At 43.4% G+C, this 11452-nt stretch overlaps 1 protein-coding gene across 1 annotated transcript; it reads left to right on the top strand.

Annotated features, from left to right (window-relative positions):
• The first annotated feature begins 999 nt into the window (after positions 1-999).
• Positions 1000-11020, top strand: alox12 (arachidonate 12-lipoxygenase). The gene is made up of 15 exons (XM_040181451.2): positions 1000-1405; positions 3556-3702; positions 3812-4013; positions 4891-4972; positions 5066-5188; positions 5525-5631; positions 6476-6648; positions 6802-6945; positions 7595-7798; positions 8016-8102; positions 8188-8357; positions 8777-8898; positions 9389-9489; positions 9583-9753; positions 10195-11020. Exons 2-15 carry the CDS (start codon positions 3556-3558, stop codon positions 10372-10374), a joined length of 2013 nt encoding a protein of 670 aa, XP_040037385.2. The 5' UTR covers positions 1000-1405; the 3' UTR covers positions 10375-11020.
• Positions 11021-11452: the final 432 nt, after the last annotated feature.

The following is an 11452-nucleotide window of genomic DNA, read 5'->3' as shown; positions in this document are numbered from 1 at the left end:
GGAAAGTTGACTGTCGAGTGTCACACCAAGGTTCTTAGCAGGCAGTGATGGGGTCAGGACGGTGTTGTCCAAGGTAGCAGTCAGGTTTATTAGTGGGGGAAGGAAAAGAAGTTCAGTCTTGTCAAGGTTACTTTTCAGGTGGTTCACACCTGAGATGTCAAACAGGCAGAGATTCATGCTTCTACCTGTGTCTCAAACTGGGGAAACAGGCAGGAGACGCCATGTGATTAGATGAGAGAGCCAAAACAGTTAGTGCGCAGGTTAAGTTTTGGTGAGGCCATTTATTCAAACTGCTCAAACTGGGGGAGCAGGTCTGGCTCCTAGTTGGTGATACAGTCGCAAAGAACAAACAATGTGCTAATCAAGTAATGTACCCGAGTACAATATAGACACACTTGTAGCTTACTTGAGCACATCCATTTGATGTAACTTTCGAATTAAAGTCTACCATGTCTGACAGGAAAATATTGTACTTAAAATATGTGTTACTATTTAGGCTCCTTTGCAGAACAGTTTATTAACACAAAATAACTAATAAACTATGACGTATTGTAAACTCACTGCCCGCATCCAACGAGGGAAATCCTCTTTTACACACAATGACAGATGGGAAGAGGAAGTAACCATCATACGTTCACGTGTTGAAACATTTACACGCCAACAGACATGCATCAAGTCTTTTGGATTACAACATGTGTGTAATGAGGCTGTTGTGCCGGATGAGGTCAAACCAAGTCATGTTACCAAATCTATAAATATATGTAAGTAAAAGTATTTAGTTTGAACGTATTTCGTCCAATTCATTAACGTGCCCTTTTCGAAGAAAGCTAAATGTATTGCCTGGAACATTTTCAGGCAATCGAACTTGTGCGTGACTGTTTGTCGGTTGACAATTTAAAATGTTTCACTATTAAAGATTGAGCCACTCGGTGCTCCTCTGAGCTCAGAATGTGAAGCTGTGAGGGGGGGGCAAATCTTACAGCCCAATCAGTGCAGCCTGAATATTTACCCAACTTCCCATTTGACAACTATCCCTCTCTCTCGCTCTCTCTCTCTGTGCTGAAGAGCAAGGTGATACTACACAAAGGACTTTGTGTGAGAGCTGTGGAGTGAGAGGGAGGGAGGGAGGGAGGGAGGGGGAGAAAACCTCTGCCGAAAAAAATATTCAAACTGGTCGCAGAGCAACAGAAGAGATTTCTCTCCACTTTGAAACTGTGCTGACCTCATAACTGTTGAACCCACACATCTGTGGCGGCTGTCAAAAGAGAAGACGTTGGATACGGAGGGGAGAGGAAATAAAGAGCAAAGCGCCAGAATACATCGAAGCCGAAGGAAATCTGCAAGAGCTCTACAGGAAAAGAAGAAGGAGGGACTGACACTCAGCTGTGTAAACTCTTAGACTGAGGTAAGGGATTTCTTCACCCTCTACACGCTGCGATACTACGCACTCAAACCTTTTCTCAAAGAATGTAAACTACGCTCAGCTGATGTGGACTCCCAAAAGTAATATTTTTGAAACAAAGACTTTATTCCAGTATGTACATTTTTAGTTTTGAAACTCCTCACCCTTTGGTAAAAAGTCCTGTTGGCCATGTGAGAGTTTAACTTACATTATTGTGAAGATGCTTATGAGCGTTTGAAGTAACTCAGTGATACTGGCTGAGTCGGGGGGTTTGCTTACACATCTGGAGCAGGAGTGTTCGCTGGTGCTTTTTGCTCTCACCGCAGTCACACTGCCATGGTAACCACAGTTCCCCCACCGTATTTGGCAAGACGACCCTGTTGACATAATGCGGAAGCTCTACAGCCACAAATGAATATCATAGATGTATTTCATGTAAGGGAGCTCAAAACAAATCTACGATGGAGGGATTCCCTCCGTCCTCCCGGTAGAGCTTAACAGCGCAGACAGAGCTAACAGGCCAAACAAAGCTCACATCGGTGAGTGGAGGCCGGAGGGCTGCCTTTGTCGATACTTATATGTTCTTCTTTTCACTAATTTGAGGAGGGCTTGGAGAAGAACCAATGAAAACAGTCCACCAACCCATCAAAAGGCACCACATCTTTCTTTGACTTTCTGAAGACTTTCCAGGCTCAGTTAGCTAGATAAAGAGAGCGACCACACAACAAGTGATTTAAACAATGTATGATTTGAAGGCAAGACAAAACATGACAGAGGACGTGTGGTGTTGTGCAGGAATAATAAAGAGGGAAAAGCAAACCTAAAGTATAGATGATACTGGCGAGAGAATGAGATGCCAGCCTTAAGGACCTCAGGACATCACACAAGATGGTCCAGTCCGTGTCTCCCTGCAGGCTACAGAGAGCAGGAGGAGCAGCGACTGGAGTCTGTCACATAGCTGCTATAGACACATGCAGACATGCCGGCCGTCAGACCTCTTATCTGTTGTGTCATCTGCCATTTGCATCGGCGTGGTGTCAACATTTGTTTCTCTGGGAAATAGTAAACAAATGATATACATATGAGCACATCAGTCCACACTACAGAATATTGAGATTGTCTCCTTAAGAAATGCTGCACAGTGCAAAAACTTTACATTTGTGACAAGTGTTTCAGACAATTGAGTGTAGTATCATACAGAGCAATTATTCCCGAAGACTCGCAAGACAATTTATTTGGGTGGACAAACACCTTTTCCTGAATCTATTTTCTACTAATTTATCCAACATCTACGTTGGCAGTTCACTTTTAGGTCACATAAGTCACTCTGAATGTTTTGTTCTGATAATTTTTGCCTGATGATTATGATTATGACTAAACTATAATTAATTTAATGACTAATGAATGTTTTGTGATTTGTGCCTAATTGCATTTATAAGTACTATTTATTTATAAAGAATTTATTAATGGGTATATGTTTTCAATAACACAAGCATAAACAACGTTGTTAAAAAATGTATATCCCTTCTAAATGGCTGGTTTACCTGTTTAGGAGGATTGTTAAAATGGTCAGGAAATTCCACTTTTTTCTTTTTTTCTCAAGATGTATAGATAAGACCTATTGTGACATGATTCACGATGGTTGTCAGTTGTTTCTCGGGTTGGAACATTCGTGGAAACACTGATAGTTTCCTGTTAAGATATGTGGATGATTATCTTATCTAAATGCTGATGCTGCATTGGTGACATGTTGGTAAGCCAGAGCTAAGGGAGAGGAGTAGGTTAAGGGCTCACATTTACATTTTTCATTTATCCGACGCTTTTATGCAAAGCGACTTACAATAAGTTAATTCAACCAAGAGGGTACAGACCCAGAACAACAATAATCAAGAGAGTACTATTTATTCCTTTGCACAGGAGAATGACAGAATCATCTCTGTGATTTGAATTGAACTGTAAATCTTATACCTTATTCATTGTGTCCATCTTGATCCTTGCTGAAGGGTTTTTTCCTGTGACAATGTTAGCGTTTCGGGACAGAGGATGCCGCCCTCCTCTGTAAAGCCGTCTGAGGCAAATCTGTAATTTCTGACTTTGGTTTGTATAAAAAAAAATGAATTGAATTGAATTTAACTGTGTGCTCATGTTCTCAGATGGAGGTCTACACTGTTACCGTAGCAACTGGTACATCAGAGTATTCAGGTACCAACAACTACATCTTTGTGACCCTGGTGGGGGAGAAAGGGGAGAGTGAGCGCACCCTGCTGGATAATCCTGGACTGGACTTCTGTCGGGGAGCAGTAAGTGTGTGTGTGTGGAATAATAACAGGTGATAACATGTGTACTGATGTGCGTTGAAACAGTGACAGCAGCAACAGTTCTCCTTCTCCCTCCCTCCATTTGTGTCAGGTGGATCAGTACCAGGTGAAAAGCCCAACGCGTCTGGGCACTGTGCTGCTGGTCAAACTGGAGAAACAGAAGTACTGGTTGGAAGATAACTGGTACTGTCGCTACGTCACGGTGGAGCCTCCAGGTGGAGACGTAGTGCTGACTTTCCCGTGTTACCGCTGGCTTATAGGAGACATCAAAGTGGAGATAAGAGAGGGACCAGGTAGGAAAAGTTTGGAGGAGTTTCCAATGAACTACTCATGTTAACCTGCAGCTCTTACATTGGAGGCCGGGGGACGAACAACTGTTCACAGAAAATTGATGGAACAAGGCCAATAACATGCAAATCCTGGTGCGTGTGTGAACAGACCCTTCTTTCAGCTATTTTTATAATGTTTTGTTTGACTCAGCCAATGCCTCGATGGATGGAGTAGTGTAGATATCCATTATCTTGTTGCCTGTCAAAAGGACTTAGTTGTAGTTAAGATATGGCTAAATGGTTCAATCTATACAGAGGCTTAATAGCAATAGGCTTTTGGTTTGATCACTCCGACATCCACACTATTACTTTCTCCTTCTTTACATAAAGTACGCACTTCTAAAATGTCAACGATGACAAGGTGAATAATCAATGACTATGAAACAGATACGACTCTGGAACGTAGAGTTTTTAGCCTAACGTGATAAAAAAAAACCTTCAGAACGAGAAGAGGACGATCAAAAGCTGCTCTGGCCAGATGGGGCCACATACAAGATTTGCCCAACACCTGTGAGTGAGGAGAAGCAGACCGCCTTCTACTATCCAACCCTTGCAACTCATAACTATCATGCTTCAGTCAAACAAAAAGAAGAAGAAGAGGCCCAGTTGAAAAACCGGTCAGGACATCTCAATATGCTTGGAAAATAAGTTCAATGGATGTTGTTGAAATTAGGAAATTAAAGCAAACCTCCTTTTATCTCTTTACATAAGTCAATAGCCTCCAAGACCCTTCACTTGGCCCCTCCCTTAAAATGCTGGTGCAGTGGTCACGGGCCCCTGTCGGCCTGAGTTGTTACTAAAGGTGCTTTTTCCTGTCTCCCTGTTCTTCCTGCTCATGTAGCGAAGACGCTGAGGGACGACTCCTTACCTCAGCTGCTCGCACACAGGAAGAGAGAGCTGCAGGAGAGACAGGCGACTTACAGGTCCGACACACAAAATCACACAACAAACACTGGTCTCGTTAAAGGGTTTAATGTGTTCATAGTCATGTCATGCCGTGGGTCCCTGTCTTTCAGATGGATTACATGGGGCCCAGCGATACCCAGATGTATTGACGCCAAAACCGAAGCAGATTTACCTCAAGATGTCCGCTTCGACAACGAGAAGCGGAGCGACTTTGAACATTCATTACACTATGCGTGGGTGGTGCACACACACACACACACACACACACACACACACACACACACACACACACACACACACACACACACACACACACACACACACACACACACACACACGTACGTCTATGTTTCCATTCTTGTGAGGACCGCCACTAACATGCATTTCATGGCCTCTGGTCCTAACCGTAACCAGCCCAAATGAATGCATAGCCCCCCAATTAACCCAAAGCCACAAATAATTCTAAGCGTATCCTTAAAAGCACGTTTGAACCTTGAAACAGTCTGTAAGGCAGAGAAGGCTGTGGACACCCAGTTTTTGGTTATTCGTGTACATGTTCTTCCCGTCAGCTTGCTGGAGTTGTCCCTGAAAAAGCTGGCCATCAATTTTGGGAGGTCCTGGAGCGACCTGGACGATTTCAAACGGATCTTCTGGAAGCTGCGAAGCCCCGTAGCTGGTAGGTAAATACACACTTACACACAAAAAAAACGCATTGGGAAAGTGACCTTCTTATACACAGGAACTGCAACATGTTCTATAGACACTGTCTTTTTATGTACACACATTATTTGTATGGAACAAAGCTTGGTGGTAGGCTTTGTTATTCAATCAACACATCTTCATGACAGAAAAGGTCGATGACTCCCAAAACAACGTATATCACTAAATTCCTCACGTGTAATTCACACCTGACACTTTGTAATTCAGATTTTGATTTTCAAACATGGGACACAAGCACGGTCCTTCGTGGTTGTCGGTTCGATGCCCGGCTCCGCTAATCTGCATGTCCACGTGTCGCCGGGCAAGACGCTGAACTCGAACATTGCTCCCGTAGCTATGACTACGGTTTGTGAATTAGAATTACTGATGGACAGGTGTCACTGTGTCTGGTTTCTCCTGTCATCAGTGTATGAATGGGTGTGAATGGTTGAATGATGACATGTAGTATTAAGGAACTAAGGGACAACTTAGTTGTCGGAAGACTAAAAAAAGAAATACAAGTACAATCCATTTACCATTTCCTTTTTTGCTTGTTCTAGCAAGCCACCTGGCTGCCGCCTTCGCGTTTGTCATAAATACTTTGTCCTCTAGAAGCTGCAGTCTAATAATAAAACTTGAATATTGGTTGGAATAAGATGTTCGCATAGACATCCTTGGACAGATTTTGTTGAGGAGACCTTGGTTCAATAATCATCATCTTTGTTAGCATGAGGCTGATTATAGTTACCTAGCCATTAATACAGATTTAACTGACCTCCAGGGTTCATTACTCATGAAGTATGTGTGCGTCCTTTCCTTAGAGTACTGCATGGACCACTGGAAGGAGGACCGCTTCTTTGGCTACCAGTGTCTGAACGGCTCCAACCCAAGGATGATCCAGAGGTGCAAGAAGCTGCCAAAAAACTTCCCTGTAGAACCGAACATGGTGCAGAGCTCCATGGCTAATGGGACCAGTCTGGACAAAGAACTCAAGGTTGAGGAATATTGTCAATACGATCTGTTACCTAATGTGACAAATCGCAACAAAAAGCATTTGCAGAACGCTTTTATTGGTCTGTTCGTTCAGCTCATGCTCTCCTCCTTTCATGTCCGCGTTTTCCATAATGTTTTGCTTATTTCGGCCCAGGCAGGTAATATCTACCTGTTGGACTACGCCATCATGGATGGGCTTCCCACCAACACAATCAGGGGCAAACTTCAGTACATCGCTGCTCCACTCTGTCTCCTCTACCAACACCCAGATGAGGGTCTCATACCTATTGCCATACAGGTATATCATTCACACCCATCACGCCCATTGACCTGCACTGAAGTAATGAACTCAACATGTCATTTGAATAGCATCTGAAAGTCACGGATTTCAGGTGCTATTAAATATGTAATTAAATATTCAATGAAAGTTTGTGAATGTTTTATATTCAAGATTAGAATACTGAAAATAGTGGAATCTTCAGGGGAAACCTCTATTTGACAGAAAATATAGAAAAACCTGAGAATACTTTCAACCTGATAAAAATCATACAATTATAGAAAATGAAAGAACATCTGAGAAAGAAAATCATTTTGTGGAACCTGAAGGCAATTAGCATTTGATCAAAATCTCAGAATATTTCATCCCAGCATAAGAATATTGAATTTAATTCTGAAATAACGTCTTGAAAATCTGTGTTCAACAAAAACCTGCAAAACAACTTTGAATGCAAATGTCTAACAAAACTGTCCATTCAAAACGGAATGGATGTTTAATATACACGTATGAGCATCTTAACAGGCAGCACAGCTTTTGGAAATCATAAACTGCAGCTCCTAAACTACAGTGGAAACATAACTGGTGACTAATAAGGGCTCAGCATCCGGCCTAGGGACCTCAAATGCAGTGCAACAGGACGCCTGTAACAGTTCCTCCTCCTTGTCCTCAGCTGGAGCAGTCTCCGGACAGAGACACGCTCATATTCCTGCCCAGAGACCCGCCCCTGGCCTGGCTATTGGCCAAGATGTGGGTTCGTCACTCTGAGTTCCAGGTGTTCCAGTTGCTTTCTCACCTGCTGAGGACCCACCTGGTGATAGAGGTGTTTTGTGTGGCTACGCTGAGACAGCTGCCTGCTGTGCACCCAATCTATAAAGTGAGTCATATTGTTCAGAACCGCAGTTTTCCGTCAGGCTTTGGCTCTGATTGCTTTTTTTATCTGAGTGGGATGGAATCTTTCAAAGGCTATTAGGAGCATCTACGGTCACGATGTGGTACAAGTTATGACAAAAGGTGTTTTTCAGAAAAGATACCGCAGCTTGAAACTGTTGGTGCTGTTATTTGAGACTCTCTTCTGTGTCTTCCCACTGCAGCTCATGGCACCTCACCTGCGTTACACTCTAGAGATCAACTGTAGGGGGCGCACTCAGCTGATCTCGCCCGAAGGCATCTTCAAAAGGGTGCGTCAGTGGGCCCTCCGCCTCATCACAGTCACATCGTTGATTTAAAAACCCACCTGATCGTGTTAAACCGTCTGATGTGTAGGTTGTGTCCACGGGTGGTGAGGGCCTGATCATTCTGGCCCAGAGGGAGTACAAGGTGCTGACCTACCGCTCTCTCCAGCCTCACTTCGATTTCCCTGACAGAGGCGTCTCCCAGCTCCCAAACTATTTCTACCGAGAACACAGTCTGATGCTGTGGGAGGCCATACACAGGTACTACGCCGTATGCTCGTGCTAGCTGGTAGGACACTACCGCTCTGCTGCTTTATTCAAAAAAAAAGAAGACATATAGGAATTTATGGCGTTTTGAATTAATATTTTCATGCAACTTTTGTCAACTGAATATGCCATGACTGGCTTGATGATTACGCTCCCAGAATGTAGACATTTTCAAACCCAATTTTGTAATGCAATAGAATTCTGGTTGTTTGGGGTTGGAAAAGTGAGCTGTTTAAAAAAAAATCAATAAACACATTTCAAGATGTCTTGGACACACTAATACTAATAATGATTTCAGTGTGTTGGGTTTGAGTGTTCAAATGATGCACACAAGCTCACTTAGTGCTACTGATTTGCAGGCATTGTTTTTATCATTTGAGGGTACGACTGCATTTATCTTATCTTTCCTTCAGTTTCGTCTCAGGTATGGTAAACCTGTACTACCAGTCAGACCGTGATGTGCAGGAGGATCTGGAGCTCCAAGCCTGGATTAGAGACATTTCACTGGAAGGCTTCACAGAACTCCCCAACTTTGGTCAGTTATTAATATCCTGCATTTTTATTCTTATAAACACCCAGGTTTTGCACATGTATTTCCAGCACAGCATTTTTAAAACGATCTTAGAGGTACTATGGAGCTTTTAGAAAATCATTGTGACGCTGGCATCGGGCAAGCTAACCAACCAAGATATCGACTCGGATTGTATGACGGCGACAACATTAGCGAGCAAGCGGGCTGAGCTTTGCAAGATAGTTGTTACTTAGCAAGCTGCATGTATATGCTGCTGGTTGCTTTGTAACTAGCTGATAAAGTCCTTCCTAGACAACTAGCAAGCCAATTCTATAAAGCACCGGTGGTCCGGATGAGTTAGCTGAAGATATCCTTTTTGTTTTGCCAAGGAGCTGCATACTGGTGGTGCCGTAGGGGAGCTGTAACAAAAGCTGCAGGAACCATTCAGTTATTGTGCTGTCAGAGATGATATATTGTTTGTGCATGTAATACCTGGTGGTGCATGTCTGTTCAGGTCTGCCCAGTAAACTCTGCACCAGAGAGGAGCTGTCCACCCTGCTGTCAGTCTCCATCTTCATCAGCACAGCCCAGCACGCCGCCACTAACAACGGACAGGTGCTGAACGCCACGAGGGGTCGCTACACTCACACTTACACCGAGCGCCCGTAACTCAAATCGGCCCTCTCTCTGCCTGATGTTCTTTCACAGTTTGACTGGTGTGCCTGGGTCCCCAACACCCCCTGCACCATGAGACAACCTCCACCAACAGACAAGGATGCTGTCAACATGGAGATGATCATGGCCACCCTTCCTGATGTGAGCCAGTCCTGCATGCAGATGGCTATCACGTGGCATCTGGGACGAGCACAACCAGACGCAGTGAGTCCATCTACGTCTGCATTTTTACCAATAGATGCCATGGATTAAATGAGGACTCCAAATTCTAATTTTGGTGACATTGTTGATAGGTGAAATGGTCAAGTATGGAAGCCGTCAGAGGCAAGTCAGCCAAACATCATTCTGATCAGTTTTCTACGTGTGAAAAGGATTGTTTTCTCTGCTGTGTTGATGATTTAAGAACAGGTGAAAAAAAGAGGATTTGTGTTGGTTGTAATACTCATTTAGCCCACAACTAAAATAACTAACCAGCACGCCGCTGGTTAATTATTTTCTAAACGCTCCATTGCTTCCATTTCAGCCCGGTAACCTTTGGATTGGCACAGGCTCTGTCTTTCAGACAGAAAACCCCACTATGACACCGGAGGCCATAATCCTCATGAATATTTTGGAAAATAATACAGAGTGTTTTCTCCGGCCTAGATTCCGTTGGGTCAATACATAGAGGAGCACTTCACTGAGGGGCGGGCCAAGGAGCTGATCGACAAGTTCCAAGCAGAACTGAAGGTGATTGAGGAGCACATCGTGAGTCAGAATGAAGGACTGGAGCTTCAGTACCTTTTCCTCCTGCCCAGCCGGATAGAAAACAGCATCACCATATAGAGACCAACAGACCCCATTTGCTCAGGTCCTCATTGGAAAAAATTACATTAATTGAGTGGCAAGTTTGATCATGTTTTTCATTTTAAAAAGTAGTCCCGCATTGTTATGACCATGGCCCCGTTCCTCGTACGTGGCTAACTGAGCTAGCTGGATAATTTTGATGATGCTGCTGCTGCTGATAAGATGATCAGGCTTTTTGGTTCACCGAAGCAAATTTGGCTAAATCACCATAGCAACACATCCAACAACTTGCTTCCATGCAGGTTAATTTGAGCCAGCTGGATTAGTTCGCCCATCCCCTGAAAAAAGGGCAGCTCTCTTCCTCATCGATGAAGGAGCGATATCAGTCAGATTAACGTTTTAGAAATCAGAGATCCGTTATGACATCACGGTGACGTCCTGTACGAGCGCCATCGATGCTGAAGACAAGAAATCATTTATTTACAAGAAGACCTTCTGGAGCCAAAACGTTACACCAACACCACACGCTGCAGCAGAGCATCGACTGGCCAACAGACTCACACACTGTCTCTCAAACTGTCTCACACACCGTCTCTCAAACTGTCTCTCATACGGTCTCACACACTGTCTCATACTGTATAGTATATGTTTGTTTATTTGGTGCTTAATAAACTTCTGGATGTTCCATGTTTCACTGCTTCAATTGATAAAATCAGATCAGATATACACACACACACTCACACTAAAACTCCTAGTTCTATTTGGCCATTGACTCATACATTTATACACATATATACGATACTTAAGTGCATAGATCCTCATAAATTAATTTGTATCGATTACACTTGAGCTTGTTTTTATCTACTTATGTTGAGATCATTATTCACATTTGATGATGGTGCATTCCAGAAAGCCTCCTGCCAGCAGCCACATTTAAAGAAATATAATCTGATTGATGAGGCACTTAAAACGAGCTTATACATTTTCCCAACACTTACGCATTCAACTTGTCTGCGATACTTTGTCAGCCTTGTAGCCTCGCAGTGGAGCGGTGTCAGTTTTTGCCATGATTATTAGATTAAATTTATTTTATTGTCTACGGCACAAAATCCCAAAT

Source organism: Gasterosteus aculeatus, chromosome 7 (genome assembly GCF_964276395.1).
Source record: "Gasterosteus aculeatus chromosome 7, fGasAcu3.hap1.1, whole genome shotgun sequence".
In the NCBI taxonomy this organism is placed as follows: Eukaryota; Metazoa; Chordata; class Actinopteri; order Perciformes; family Gasterosteidae; genus Gasterosteus; species Gasterosteus aculeatus.
The sequence above is the reverse complement of the archived record's forward strand: the minus strand, read 5'-3'. Positions and strand labels throughout refer to the sequence as shown.